The sequence below is a fragment of the Sapajus apella genome, unplaced genomic scaffold (assembly GCF_009761245.1).
Source record: "Sapajus apella isolate SASKATOON/1434 unplaced genomic scaffold, GSC_monkey_1.0 scaffold16, whole genome shotgun sequence".
Classification (NCBI taxonomy): domain Eukaryota; kingdom Metazoa; phylum Chordata; class Mammalia; order Primates; family Cebidae; genus Sapajus; species Sapajus apella.
In genome coordinates, this window is record NW_022436956.1 from 23177374 (window position 1) to 23193255 (window position 15882).

Below are 15882 nucleotides of genomic sequence, written 5' to 3' on the forward strand. Positions count from 1 at the left end.
CTTTTGGATCAAATCAGCCAAGTCAGCAAACATTTCACAAGAGAGGCAGTTTTTCATTAAAATAATTATAGTCTCTTCTGCCTTAATTTTTTGAGGTCTTGGATCATTCTGTATAAGTGCTTGCTTTGGGGTTCTGCTATGAAGCAGGTTAAGATTGTGTCTAACTGTACTCCTATCAATTTAAGTCTTATCACTAGCCATGTCCATCAATTGCCTGTGCCATTTTGCCAATAGAACAGATTGAATAGGGAGATTTAAAGTAAGAATATGAATGAGATTTAATTGAGCCTCCTGGAGTTTTGGGAATATTATTCTAAATGACAAGTAATGGGTTAAAATAAAAAGTGCTTTGTTCAGTGGATTGAATTCACAAACTTCACAGTTAGCGAATAATTACTCCTTTATGGCCCTAGGATCCCTAAGAATGTGAGAAAAGACCCCAGTTTAAGCTTTTGCCTCTAGATGTCTCCCGTTAGCTAGGGAGAGTTTGCATGTTTCTGATCGCCGCATGTTTTAGTTTACTTGTAAAATTGTATTCTATTTCACAAGACAATCAAAGGTCTTAGATCTAGATTGCATGGTAGAAATCGTTTCACAGAAAGCCTATTGGAAACACAATATCCACTCTGTGAATAAATTGAGTTTATTTGTGTTAATCTTGAAAAGTTGACTTCTTTACCTTTATAATGGCTTATCAATATTCTAACTCCTTATTTATAAAACCTTTTGTGAGAGACTTATAAAAGTGACAGATTGTTTATGTCCCTCTAGATTGATGAATCTCTCTTGTTTTTTTTTGAGACGGAGTTTCACTCTTGTTGTCCAGACTAGAATGCAGTGGCGTGATCTCGACTTACTGCAACCTCCCCTCCTGGTTCAAGCAGTTTTCTTGCCTCAACCTCCTGAGTAGCTGGAATTATAGGTGCTCACCACCACACCCACCTAATTTTTGTATTTTTAGTAGCAATAGGATTTCGCCGTGTTGGCCAGGCTGGTCCCCAACTCTTGACCTCAGGTAATCTGCCAGTCTCAGCCTCTCAAAGTGCTGGGATTACAGGCGTGAGCCACTGTGCCCAGGGATGAAGCTCTTAAATCTAGGAATAATCAGGCTGGTAGGGAAAGTAGGAAAGAAGGAGTAAATTCTGATTTAAGTTTACAATGCTAGTTTAATAGTGGGTCAATCAGGAACCCCTGTAGTAGGTTTTGAGATCCAGTAGAGCAGTGACCAGTCTTTCCTGGGACATTGGCATTTGCTGCTCATTTCAGTCAGCATTTTACTGGGAAACAGTCCTTGGGACTTCTTTCTGCCTACTTTAATGAACCTGGGGTAGCTTCAGTTCAGATTTTGCTATTTTGGATGTACAAAAACTGATCACTTTCCTAGTGGTAGCAAAAACTTTGTTGAAACAGAGAGAATTGGCATACCAACCATGAACAGGACTGATACAGTGCTGCCGTCAGCCAGACTTCAGGGAGTTATTCCTTCATGGCAGGATTTTTGTGCTCTTACTTCATCTTTGAATTTGGTAAAAAAAAAAAAAAAAAAAAAATAGAAATTTGTCTGATTTCCATTCTTTTCGTTTTTTTGGGTTTTTTTTGAGACAGGGTCTTGCTCTGTCACCCAGGCTGGAGTGCAGTGGCATGATCTTGGCTCACCACAACCTCTGCCTCCCAGATTCAAACTCTTCTTCTGCTTCAGCCTCCTGAGTAGCTGGGATTATTGGCACCCACCACCACACCGGGCTAATTTTTTTATTTTTATTAAAGACAGGGATTTTACCATGTTGGCCAGGCAGGCCTCAAACTCTAACCTCACATGATCTTCCTGCCTCAGCCTCCCAGAGTGCTGGGATTACAGGCATGAGCCACCATGCCCAGCCTGATTTCCATTCTTTTAGAGTGTTGACTCCTTTTTGATTTAGAAAGCCTGCAGAGAGAATACTTCTTCCATCTTAGTAGGAATTCCTTGTGTATCCCAGATTTACAGTAAAGATCTGTCAAGAATAAATGAATGGATGAATTCTGGAGTATCCATTGGGTTACATTAGTGTGTCATTTACTGTTGTATCCTAGAATCACTTTAGTTAGACCTGTTGTGGTGCTAGCTTGAGATTTTCTTGACACCAAATAAAAATAATATAACAGATATAAATAAAATACTTTTTATTTTTTTGAGACAGAATCTTGCTCTGTCACCCAGGCTGGAGTGCAGTGGCACAATCTCAGCTCCCAGGTTCAGGTGATTCATCTTCCTCTGCCTCTGCCTGCTGAGTAACTGGGACTACAGGCACATGCCACCATGCTTAGCTAATTTTTTGTGTTTTTAGTAGAGACAGGTTTAACCGTGTTAGCCAGGATAGTCTCGATCTCCTGATCTCGTGATCCACCCATCTTGGCCTCCCAAAGTGCTGGGATTACAGGCATGAGCCACCATGTCCAGCCCAATAAAATACTTTTTAAATCAAAAAGTACTTTATGATTGTCAGCTAATTTTATTATAATTGGTGAGTCCAGTAAATATAAAAGACCTGTCTTTTACTAGATGTTTTGATGCAGTAAAATTGTCAGACAGTGAGATAGCATGTTTTTTGTATTAGAAATACTAGCTCTTGCACTTTATTACATGTTGGGCATTATTTAGCATTATTTTGGCATTTTACAAGAGTCCCCTGCTCCAGGTGCCTCATTAGCTATGTTAGATACACAGTTTCTTATCTGAAAATTAAAAATGCATTGTGCTATGTACACCATAGAATACTATGCAGCCATAAAAAGTAACAAGATAATGTCCTTTGCAGGGACATGGATGGAGCTGAAAGCCAGACTAAAACAGGAACAGAAAACCAAACACTGCATGTTCTCACTTATAAGTGGGAGCTGAACAATGAGAACACGTAGACACAGAGAGGGGGAACAGCACACACTGGGGCCTGTGGAAGAGGGTAGAAGGAGGGAGAACGTCAGGAAAAATAGCTAATGCATGCCAGGCTTAATATCTAGGTGATGGGTTGATAGGTGTAGCAAACCACCATGGTGCATGTTTACCTGTGTAACAAACCTGCACATCCTACCTATGTACCCTGGAACTTAAAAAAAATTTTAAAACAGGAATAAAATGCATTGTGCTTATAGTTTTTGTATACATCTTTTAGTGCTATTTCTCATGTATAAGAATATACTAACCCTGTTAATATTTCTTTTTTTTTTTTTTTAGATGGAGTTTCACTCTTGTTACCCAGGCTGGAGTACAATGGCACAATCTCGGCTCACTGCAGCCTCTGCCTCCCGGGTTCAGGCAATTCTCCTGCCCCAGCCTCCTGAGTAGCTGGGATTACAGGCACATGCCACCAAGCCCAGCTAATTTTTTGTATTTTTAGTAGAGACGGGGTTTCACCATGTTGACCTGGATGGTCCCAATCTCTTGACCTCGTGATCCACCCGCAACTGTTAATATTTCCTGAATGGATGGACAAATGGACTTCAGTTAAAGAAACATTGAAGGCCTGGCACAGTGGCTCACTCCTGTAATCCCAACACTTTGGGAGGCTGAGGTGGGCAGATCACCTGAGGCCAGGAATTTGAGACCAGTCTGGCCAGCATGGTGAAACCCCGTCTCTATTAAAAATACAAAAATTAGCTGGGCATGGTGGTACACACCTGCAATCTCAGCTACTTGGGAGGCTGGGGTACAAGAATTGCTTGATCCCAGGAGGCAGAGGTTGTAGTAAGCCAAAATTGCACCACTGCATACCAGCCTAGGCAACAGAGTGAGACACTGTCTCAGAAAAAAAAAAAAAGAAAAGAAACATTAAGTACCTTGCTCTTGAGCATTAATCTTGTGTCCTCATAGGATTTACTGTCTAATGAGGCTGCAGACACACAAATAGGTAATTGCAGGACAGTGTCTTACAGGTGCTATGGGGAAAGATAGGGAATCATAGGAGCAAGTCCCTCTGGTAGTGTCAAGAAAGGTGTGGCTCTTGAGCTGAGCCTGGAAGAAAGAGTAGGAGTTTCCTTAGTAAATGTTAGGGTGTTGCATTTCTGACAAATGGAATGTCAAATATAAAAACTTATTTTTATAGCATTGGTTGAATTTTAGGTAGAAACTATTCAGACATGAGCAAGATCATTTCAATCACTCCATTGTAGTTACAGTCATATAAACATTTACCGTCTCTATTGTTCTTGGTTTTCTTTTCTTTTTTCTTTCTTTTTTTTTAGATGGAGTTTTGCTCTTGTTGCCCAGGCTGGAATGCAATAGAGCGATGTTGGCTCACTGCAGCTTCCACCTCCCAGGTTCAAGCGGTTCTCCTGCTTCAGCCTCCTGAGTAGCTGGGATTACACGTTTGCACCACTATGCCTGGCTAATTTTGTATTTTTAGTAGAGACAGTGTCTCTCCATGTTGGTCAGGTCAGACTGGTCATGAACTGTTCCTGGTTTTCAAAGGGGCCTTTCTATACTTTCCTGGCTGCGTAGCATGTAGTAGTGACACGCTCCAGGCTTGAGCTGACACCTTTCGTTTGAAGCCAGGGGAAATAACAGGAGTAAATTTTCAAAGATGTTAATTACAATATCACCTGATTATTGAAGGCCTACTGTTTGCCAGAAGTTATTCACATACCATCTTCTTCCCCTCATAAAAATTCTGTGAGACAGGCATTATTTATCTTTATTCCTGGATAAAGAAACTGAGGTTGAGATGGTGAGGAATTTGCCACATTATTAAATAAGTAGCAAAAGTGGGATAAGAGTTGTCTGACTTCAAAGCCTGTATTTCCACTGAAAACAAGACCCTTAGCAAAACTCTGGAGTTTGGCTACTAAGACGTTACCAGAGAATAAACTTGCAAAAACAAAGAGCATGAATTAAGGGTGGTAGAAGATAGGATCCAATCTATAGGATAGTTGGAAAGTTATACCTGTGAAGGTTTATGCATTTTGGGTTGGAGTGATCGGGAGCCCCTAGTGAGCTTGGGTGGCAGAGTGGCATGCACACTGGCAAATTCTCCTTTACATGGGAGTGCTGTACCAGACCCTTTTGTTGAACAAAGAAGGAGTGTTTGGATAAGGTACAGAAGACTTGGCACTGAGAAAATTTAGAATAGGGTGGACTGGAGTTGCCAAGTCTTAGGCAAAATATCTCTGTGGAGTCAGAGATGAAGAGGTAAAACTTAATGTTGCGGAAAAGAAAGTGATTGGTCTTCGCACTGATTTTGCCTCTCATAACATTTCAAGTTCTCAGATATTGATGTTGGCAAGTATTTTTGTCTGGTGAGTGAGGAGTGGTGCTCTCTGATGAAGAGTGCACAGGCCTGGAGAAGGCATGGGAGGACACTTAGAGGAAATGCTTTTCCCTCAAAAAGAACAGTCTGCTCAGGATGCCACTTTGCAGCTTAGGACAGGATCCCATTGCCTGTTTATGTGTTTTATCAACATCCATCTGATCACTGGATGGAAAGTTTTGGAAGATAAAGGCAAATGCCCTCTGTTAGGAGGCCCACAGGTTTCCATAATTGCAGAGGCAAGGGAAGAAACCCCAGTGGGGTCTTATCAGTCCTGCTTAGAATTCACTGCTAGCCAGAACTGTTCTAGAGCCTTTCCTCTTTTATTAATCATTTCTGTTGAACTTTAGTGGCTTTTCCCTCTTGGTGGTACAAATTTAACATTTATAAGGATGATTTACTATGATTTAGTGCCTACAGTTCTATAAAATTATAATTCTGGAAAGTAGTTCTCCTTCATTCAATCTATGGAGCAGTAAACATTATCCCTTCTTTTAGCTTCGTTGAAAGCTCCCCTTAGCTCATTTGACTGAGAGGACTTAAGGCACTTTCCATAAAGAGGAAGATTGGTGAGTCACTCCCTGCAGAGACCCTGCTGCCAGCTTTCCTTCACCTAAACATCTTGCACCAGTTTAGCGCTTAGCTTGTCATTCTGACGTGTTTTTTTTTTTTTTTTTGCATAGTTCAGCTCTAATGTTTTCTGAGCAGCAGCATTGAATATCTCCCTGGAAAGAGATAAAAGTTTGTACCCTTTTCTTTCCTAAGGCAGATGTGCCATCAAGCAGGGGAGGACTCTGGCTAATAGAAGTCACTCTTTTTGTTCCCTTTTGCCCTTGTTTTTAAGACTGTTGATACTTCAACCTTCTTCACTATTGGCTTATCCCCCAATTTTTGCTCCATCTTTCAGGGAAATAACAGTCTATTACGAAATGTTCACGACCTATTTGGAAACTTGATTTATGAGCTCACAACACATAAAAATGATTGTGTTTACCAACTTAATACCTTTGTTTCCTCATCTCAGAGTACAGTATACCTAGATAAAAAGATAGCTCTAACAGGAGGGTGCGTAAATTGTGTTAGAGACAGATATTTGCTGGAAGCTAAAGTGCTTTCCTGAAAAAACAATTTGTATTTGCAAATATCAAAGAGACAAGTAGCTTTTTCCCTATTGGTGCTTAACATCTGTAATAGATAACGTGAAAGATAACCCCCTTTCTCTCTGGTCACTCTGTGGTTTTTCTTCACAGGCTCAGATTTCCAGAATCCTGTTAAGAAAAAGGCGAGTCAGAGGTTGCTAGCACTGCCTCCACACTGGTGGTCAGGAGAGGATTGTGCAAAAGCTTACCTCTCTGGAAACTGGATCCTAAAGGACTTAGTTTAAAAAATATGTTGTGAAATTTTAATTGAGATTCAGAGAAGACATTTTTGATTTGAGAATAAAACCATCCATTAGTTTTCTGTAACCCAAATGCATTTTTGTTAAGAGTACAAGATTAAAGTGTCCATAATGAAATGGGCCTGGAATAGAACCTCTGTTCATGAATAATTTCCATCATTGTATTTAGACAGGAAGGAGCGAGCTCCCCCAAAGGTGACACACAGTTGAACTTAAACTCTTCTTTAGTGTAACCTCTCTCCCTCTTACTTCTCCCCTAAATGTTTCTAGCATTATGGGTTTGGTTTCTAATCTTATTTTGCTGTGCAAGCTGCAAGAATGTTAGGTTTTTCTGACTATTCCTCTGCCTTCTGATTACCCTTTTAAGCAGTGCTGATTGCAGGAAATTGCTATGGTGCAAGGCGGGTGTCACAACACACAGTGATTAAAACCCGCATGTGTCATTCACTGCTTGATTGAAGTAATCATACAGAGGGAAAAAGCAGATGAAAAACCTGCTAAATGTGCAGAGGGGGGCTGTTTCTCATCATTTGGGTGTAAGGATTTTGAGTTAAAGAATCAAAACTAGTGGAAGAGAGGCTTGTATTTTTAGTGATTTTGCTTCATTCTGAATCCTCAAAGCTTCTGAACAAGACCCGGGTCTCTGAACATGATCTAAGAAAAACAAGTTGTTGCTTTTTACCAAACACGTGTTGCCCAATGTACACGACTATAGAATAGTGGTTGAGCATATCAAGGGGAAAGTTCCTAGAATGTAAATGGAACAAGCAGGTGAAAACACAATGGGAGAGGCCTGAATAACTCAAACTTAAGTTCATTATTTTTATTTGAGACAGGGTCTCGCTGTCACCCAGGCTGGAGTGCAGTGGCACAACCACAGCTCTCTGCAGCCTTAACCTCCTGGGCTCAAGCAATCCTCCCATCTCTGCCTTCCCAGGAACTGGGATTACGGGCATGAGCCACCACACCCAGCCACAAACTAAGTTCTCTTATCACTCTTTCCTTTCTGCACAATGTTGAGAGAGTAGTTAAATTGAAATGGCAGTTTTATTATATTAGCCCTATGTGGCTCTAAAGTTATTTAAATTATTTGGTAGTTCTCAAAAGTATTAGTTCCATTTGGGCATAGCAATTTGGGCTAGATATAGTGGTCAGTATAGAAAATACAGCTAACTATCACTTGATTTCTACCTAAATCCTTGTGACCAGTCCCATTCTCTTCCATCTTCTGCTCTTGTGCTTCTTTTGTGTGGCTTAGCACGGGAAGAGGATTCTCATTCCCATGAGGCCTAGGGTCATCAGTGTTACTCGAACAAAGAACGTTATATGTCAGGCACCGTAATAGGTATTAAGGGCATCCACTAATGATTTCTTACCTTATGTCTCTCTTAGGTACAGAACCCTGGTATTTCTATTTAATTAATGGATTTCTGAATTTCAATGTAGCCTTTGCTTTGGCTCTTCTAGTCCTACCACTGACTTCTCTTATGGAATACCTGCTGCAGAGATTTCATGGTGAGTGGCATAAGAGACGGTAGGTTCTTTTGGGGGAAAGAGCAAGTAATGATGTATACCAAGAACTGAAGGAAAATCCAACTTGTTTTATTTTCCACATTCTCCCTATAGAAATGTTGGGCTTACTGGATTTTCAGTCTGTATTTGTTGATCAGTTGAACCTTTGTGAAGATTTGGTTAATTGTGACAAATTAACAAGAGGAAGAGCTTCATTATCGCTTTAAGTGAGGAAGTCAGTATAATTTACACAATCACCCAGGGAGGTAAAAATATTTATAAAACCTCAGAAAGAGGCTGGGAACCGTGGTTCACTCCTGTAATCCCAGCACTTTGGGAGTCCAAGGTGGGCAGATCATTTGAGATCAGGAGATTGAGACTATCCTGGCTAACACAGTGACACCGCCTCTACTAAAAATACAAAACATTAGCCGAGCATGGTGGCACATGCCTGTAGTCCCAGCTACTCAGGAGGCTGAGGCAGGAGAATCACTTGAACCCAGGAGGCAGAGGTTGCAGTGAGCCGAGATTGTGCCATTGCACTCCAGCCTGGGTGACAGAGCAAGACTCCCTCTCAAAAATAAAAAAAAAAAAGGAAAAGAAAAACCTCAGAAGAGAACAAGGCTATTTGTGTTTTCTATCTTTTAAAGAAGTGTGTATTAGCCTGGTAGGTTGATTAAGGTAATTCACGGGATGGTACTTCAAACAAAAGTATAAAATCTGAACCATACCAGGATTTCCCCAAATTCGATACTAAAGTAAGAGAAGCTTTGAGCTTCCTCAGAAGCATGATGCTTCTCTTTGTTCCCTTTTGTTTCTGTGTCTGCCTTTTTGGAGAAAGTTCGGTTTGTCATTTGCTTTGCTTGCTCTGATTCTGTAGTGCACAGCTGGTGTTTTCTCAAGTTGTCGTGGCTCTGGATATCTAGTGCCTCTCATTTCTTTTATGGAACACAGATTTGAGCAGAAATTCATATGAGATTTGGAAAAAGATTTAATTTCAGACTTTTCAGTCTGATTTGGATGCCATATGATCAGTTCCCCCATCCCACCTCCATTCTGCTTTTCTACTATTAATGGTTTATAATGAGTTCATTGTGTTATAAGAATATTAGAGCAGCCTTCAGAGTCACTTTTTTTTTGGTATTAAGACTTGTTTCAACATAACCATAATGCCCTTATCCTAACAAAATTATCAATAATTTCTTAATATCATCTGATAACCAGTTGATTTCCTAGATTGTCTGAAAAATAGCCTTTTATAGTTAGGTTAAAGCAGAATCTCAGTAAGGGTTTCACACTGAATTTAGTGTTATATTTCTTAAGTTTTTTAAGAAGACCCCTATCTTACTTTTTTTCTTCCAAATATTTCTTTAAAGAAACCAGGCCATCATCTTGCATAATGTCCCACATTTTAGACTCAGCTGTTTGCTTCCTTGAGGTGTTAACTTATTCCTCTATCCCTTCTATTTCTTAAGGATCACTTATTCTTTTTTTGAAAATAGCTGTTTTTCTGACTATAAAAATAATTTATGATAGCTGAGAGCAGTGGCAAGTGCCTAATAGTCCCAGCTGCCCGAGAGGCTAAGGTGGAAGGATTGCTTGAGCCAGGAGTTTGACACCACTCTGGGCAACATAGTGAGACCTGTGTCTCTATTTTTAAAAATAACAATAATAATTATTTATGCTTGTGGAAAACTTGGAAATGCTTATACGTAAAAAACAAAACAAAACAGGACATTAAGCTGCTCTCTGCAGTATATAATTTTAAGTATAAAATATTGGTTTAAAATGTATAACATATGTACATATCTACCTAATAAGAAAATGAACATTTTTTGTTTTTTTCTTTAGATTTTTATGTGATTTTACAATAGAAGCAATACTTTTTTAAAAGAAAAAAGACCAGGCATGGTGGTGCATGCCTATAATCCCATTATTTTGGGAGGATGAAGTGGGAGCATTACTTGAGCTCAGGGGTTCAAGACCAGCCTGGATGAGATAGTGAGACTCTGTTACTACAAAAAACTAAAAAAAAATAGCTGAACATGGTGGTGTACACCTGTAGTCTGAGCTACTTGGGAGCCTGAGGTGGGAGGATCACTAAGCCTAGAAGGTCAGGGCTACAGTGAGCCATGGTTGTGCCACTATACTCCGGCCTTGGTGACAGAGTGATACCCTGTCTCGAGAAAAAACAAAACAGAACTCCCCAAACCATAGAAAATTATAAAGAAACAGGAAAGAAATTACCCATGATTCAATCATATCTAGCTGTGGTTGTGATTTTGTATATTTTGTAGAGGACATTTCAAAATATTTGCCTTATTAAAAAAAAGATTACTTGTTAGCCTTTAAGGTACAGAAGAGAAAAGGACTGTTTACTTGTGGACAATAAAAGGATTTATAATCTTCCACTAAAAACCCCACCTTAGGCCGGGCACAGGGGCTCACGCCTGCAATTGCAGCACTTTGGAAGGCCGAGGCGGGTGGATCACCTGAAGTCAGGTGTTCAAGACCAGCATGGCCAACATTGTGAAACTCCATCTCTACTAAAAGTAGAATTAGCCGGGTGTGGTAGTGCACACCTGTAAATCCAGCTACTCGAGAGGCTGAGGCAGGAAAATCGCTTGAACTTGGGAGGCAGAGGTTGCAGTGAGCCGAGATCGTGCCACTGTGCTCTAGCCTGGGCAACAGAGTGAGACTCCATCTCCAAAAAAAAAGAAAAAATATCTCCCCTTTAAAATACGCTACTTAGAAAGTTACGTATCCTAAATTATCTAAAATCCCATGATAAAATCTTAGAGAAAAGGTTGAAAAAATAATCTTATTATTGTACTTCAAGAACTTTTATCCCCAAATAATTTTTTCAGTGATACTGATAACCTAGGAATGCTAAGTTAGGCATAAAGTGGTTCTCGATGATGGTCATGATCTTGTAAACTAGCCTGCTGTTGACATAGTGGACACCAGGGGGCGCTGTCTATCTACCATTTGCCTGCATTTGCGTTGCTCATTAACGCTCATGTAAACACAGTAGGAGATGCCTTCACTGTGGGTTGCAGGCCTATCACTCATTGCTCATATACCTAACTGCAGGAACGTTCCAGCAGGTTCTTGGGTTTTAGTGTTCATTACATTCCTTTAATTCTTTCACTTGCTTTAAGTACCTTTTTGTTCCAATTTGGGGACGCAGAGTGAATGAGTATTGCAAAAAATGGAGAGAAAACAATCACTAAACTTCCTTTAAGAGCATTTTTATATTTCCTTTGAAACAAACTGTCATTTGTGGCTTGATGGAAACCAGTATGAGTTTGAGAATCCAACAATTTTTTTACCTTTGATCAATGGCTATTTGTACAGACTGGTGTATAGATAAGAGGATTCATGTATTAAACAGAACATCAGCATTAAAACCCAAGAAATGAGTTTATGTTATGCTTTTGGTTAATCTCACGAACCTTTCATCTTAGTGGCAGGACTCGTTAAAGGAGACGGCATTTTCTTCAGCCAATGTAGAATTTATTAAGTTCTATTAGCCATTAACTTGACGTTCATCTGTGTCCTCACCAATCTAGTATTGTGCCGCTGTTAGAGTTTAGATCTCGGGAGAGCTAAGGATTATGTTCCTCTTTCCTTTTGATGCCTTTATTGCATTGGAGAAAGTGTGAATACAGGAGTAGAAACATTTTATGGAGTGTCCTAGGGCATACTCTCAAATTTGAGATCAAGGTAACACTGAAACTAAATATGTTGTTTTGTTCTAATATATTGAAAGGTGGATATTTTTCTGTGTCTTGCAGTTCAGAATTTAGGCCACCCATATTGGCTTACCTTGGCTCCAATGTATATTTGGTTTATGGTTTTCTTCATCCAGCCTCACAAAGAGGAGAGATTTCTTTTCCCTGTATATCCACTTATATGTCTTTGTGGTGCTGTGGCTCTCTCTGCACTTCAGGTGAGTTTCAGGGAGAAGTATATCTGCCTCATTCTTTTTTACTTATTAAATAATTGCTCACAAAACTTAAGTGAAAATTACAGAATGCTTCCACCTAACATATTTTATCCACAACATGAAGCCTGATACAGATCATATTATTAAAGCTTCTTGTATTGATTGCTTAGCTGTTTACCATACTCTTATTTGCTGATTACATGTTTGCAGTGTTAATTTGTGTGTTACTTTGCCTCTGTTACCAACAGAAATCCAATTGCAGAATTCCATTCTGTGGCAGAGGTAATGGAACATCTGCTCTTTGAACTGCTAGATCATAATAAAACTTACCCAAGAGTTTGGGATCACATCAGACACTTCACAGTCTGGGGCACTCTGTAATCCTGATTGAAAACCTGCCCAGGTCAATTCCTTGGCAGAGCTCATCTTAACTGTTTGAATATCTCTCTACTTATGGCTTCAGTAGCCTCAGAACGCTTTATTGCCCTCAACTACCATTTGCAGTTGGCATAAAAGAAAATAATTAGGATGATAGGTTTTTTTCTTAACAGGTTTATTGAGATATAATTCATAAACCATACAGTTTACCTATTTAAAGGTATGATTCAGTGGTTTTTAGTCTATTCACAGATGTGTGCAACTGTCACCACAGTCAATTTTATTTTATTTTATTTATTTATTTATTTATTTTTTTATTTTTTTGAGACGGAGTTTCACTCTTGTTACCCAGGCTGGAGTGCAATGGCACGATCTCGGCTCACCGCAACCTCCGCCTCCTGGGTTCAGGCAATTCTCCTGCCTCAGCCTCCTGAGTAGCTGGGATTACAGGCACACGCCACCATGCCCAGCTGATTTTTTGTATTTTTAGTAGAGACGGGGTTTCACCATGTTGACCAGGATGGTCTCGATCTCTTGACCTCGTGATCCACCCGCCTCGGCCTCCCAAAGTGCTGGGATTACAGGCTTGAGCCACCGCGCCCGGCCCACAGTCAATTTTAGATCAATAACCCTGTACCCTTTAGCTGTTGTTCCCCCATTTCCTTTCCCATATCTCCTCCGCCCTAAGTAACCACTAATCTACTTTGTGTTCCTATAGATTTGCCTATTCTGAACATTTTCTATATATGGAAACATGATATATGGTCTTTTGTGACTGGCTTTTTTCACTTAACATAATGTTTTCAAGGTTCATCAATTTAGGTGATAGTTTTAAAAAATAATTTTAATTATAAAAGTAATTGAACTTTATTGCAGATAATTTAGGAAGTGGTAAAAGAAAAATTAGCCCCATTAACCTAACAAAAACTCCTCCCAGCATTTTTGTATATCATATACCAAGGTTTATTATAGTTGTGATAATCACTGTACATGTGACTTTATATCCCTTCTAATTTAATATTATAACATTCTCTGTGCTTATCATTTTAGTAGCTGTGGAATGTTCTGAGTTGGATATAATATGTAACATTATTATGCAATGTATAATATATTGACTTGATTTTACATAATATAGTTATTAGATATAATTCATGGTAAAATTTAGGTTGCTCATTTATTCAGTATTCTAAATACTGCTAGGATAAATAGCTTATATTTGGACTGATTCCTTAGAACAGATTTCCAAAAATATGAAAAGGGTTCAAACAGATTGATGCCATTTGTTATATATTGGAAAATTGCTTTCTGAAAGTAGTTTTTGTCTAGAAGGGAAGGAAGGAAGGGAAGAGGTCTGATAGAAGGTACTGAAAGACAGCAGAATTCATGCATGTGTTTATATTATAATATTCATCTAGTTTGTAAAGTCGTTCAGTATATAATTAAGAGCATGTTCCTAGTGTTCTATGAGGGGAATTCTTTTTTCTTATTTGGTCATGAGACCTTTTTTTGATACTAAAAGCTTTGATAAAAACTTTGATAGTAAAGATTAGTATTCATTATATCAAAAACAAATTGAAATACTTTATATATCAAACAAAACTACCAAAAAAAAGCATTTCTTAGATTTTTTAAAAAATATCTTATTAGGCCTATAAATGCTAGCAAAATATTTAAATACTTTTCCTATGAAGCTAGTGAGATTTTATTGTTGGCAAGCCCTCTGGCTGGCCAAAACTACAGGTAGTCTTAAAGGAGTTGGCTTTTATCTTAGAGTTTAGAGTAGGGATGTCACTGTTTGCAAATGCTCAGATCCTTAATAGAACCTCTTTTTTGACTTTGATCTTGATGTTACTGTGATGTCTTGTAATTATGTATATTCTACAAGTTATATTTTCTTTTACCAGCACAGTTTTCTGTACTTCCAGAAATGTTACCACTTTGTGTTTCAACGATATCGCCTGGAGCACTATACTGTGACGTCGAATTGGCTGGCATTAGGGACTGTCTTCCTGTTTGGGCTCTTGTCATTTTCTCGCTCTGTGGCACTGTTCAGAGGTAGATCTTCTAAGAATATCTTAACCTACACTGATGAGCCACTTCCCCTTAGGTTTTACTTGATTCATGGTTATATAATGCATATTTGGCTTATGCTAAGAGGCCATTTCTAAAAAGAAAAACTGTAGACTTAATATTAATGAGTGGGATGTGACTTCTGTATCTTAGGATTGAAGAGAAGATTAAGGATTCCTTTTAGCGTGATTAACTGTACATTTTTTGTCTATTTTTGTTGTTTTTTTCTTCTAATGGATACTGATAAATTAAGGAAGTCTGAAACTTAAAATACAAATTTAGACTAACTTCTCATGATTATATTCTTTCTTATAATCAGTATTTGGATCCATAATCTTACAATATGCTCAAGGAAAATGAAGTTAAAAAGGTGAAAGGGCATAGAGAGGGGCAAGAAAGCCAATTATTTTTGGCAGAATAGGGCCACTGCTGTAACCATGTTCTCAGCTAGAGGGACATTTTCTACCTGTAGAGCAGGCTTCCTGCTGGTATTACTGTGGTCCTTCCTGCCTTTTAAATTTCATGTGGCTTATGGTACGACATTAATATGCATTATAATTGAAGTCAGAATCTCATCTTACTCATCTCTGGCTCTCACTGCCTATTCTTCCTTCCAGGATATCATGGGCCCCTTGATTTGTATCCAGAATTTTACCGAATTGCTACAGACCCAACCATCCACACTGTCCCAGAAGGCAGACCTGTGAATGTCTGTGTAGGAAAAGAGTGGTATCGATTTCCCAGCAGCTTCCTTCTGCCTGATAAGTAAGTTGTCCTTTAATTCCCAGAGTTTTAAATCAAGAAGTAAATAGAGCAGTTCTGTGGCAGTATTTTCTAATTTTTGTTTTCTTTTGGAGTTTTCACAGAGAGTTATTCAATCATTTACTACCTCGAAGAGCTGTGGGGCCTGCGTACTGTGTACCTGCCTTCTGTGTTCATTAGGCTCATTAGACTGAGGGCTGGGTCTGGGTAGACATTCTGCACTGTCCATAACCGCAGGTGTCCAGGGACTTCTGAAAATGCCCTGTGTCCTAGGCTTTTGCCAGTGGCTCTTCCTGAGGATTCATATTTACATTTTTATAATTACCTGATATTAATCCACTTCTAAAAGTGGTCTAGAAACTTCAGCTAGACGAGAGAAGAAATTTTTGATCCAACAGTAGTGAAATTTCTTTACCATTATGTAGACACTGGGGAAAGCTGTGATTAAAACATCCATAACAGTATCTTTTATGCTGTCTGTGGTTATGAGAGCATAGGCCCTAAAGTTCCTTGTAGTTTGCTTAATTTGG

The 15882-nt window shown here is 39.0% G+C and overlaps 1 protein-coding gene across 15 annotated transcripts in view; it reads left to right on the forward strand.

Annotated features, from left to right (window-relative positions):
• ALG9 (ALG9 alpha-1,2-mannosyltransferase) overlaps positions 1 to 15882 on the forward strand; it is a 91353-nt gene that overhangs the window by 22563 nt on the left and 52908 nt on the right. For 13 of the 15 annotated variants that reach the window (XR_004270933.1, XR_004270932.1, XM_032285594.1 and 10 more), the window contains 4 exons: positions 8074 to 8196; positions 11991 to 12145; positions 14425 to 14575; positions 15208 to 15355. Coding sequence is in view for 13 of the 15 variants with exons in the window: in XM_032285594.1 (XP_032141485.1) it covers positions 8074 to 8196; positions 11991 to 12145; positions 14425 to 14575; positions 15208 to 15355 (577 nt within the window). In the remaining 2 variants the exon portion in view is untranslated. The remainder of the gene's footprint in view (positions 1 to 8073; positions 8197 to 11990; positions 12146 to 14424; positions 14576 to 15207; positions 15356 to 15882) is intronic. The other 2 variants (XM_032285592.1, XM_032285604.1) reach the window with 1 other exon arrangement.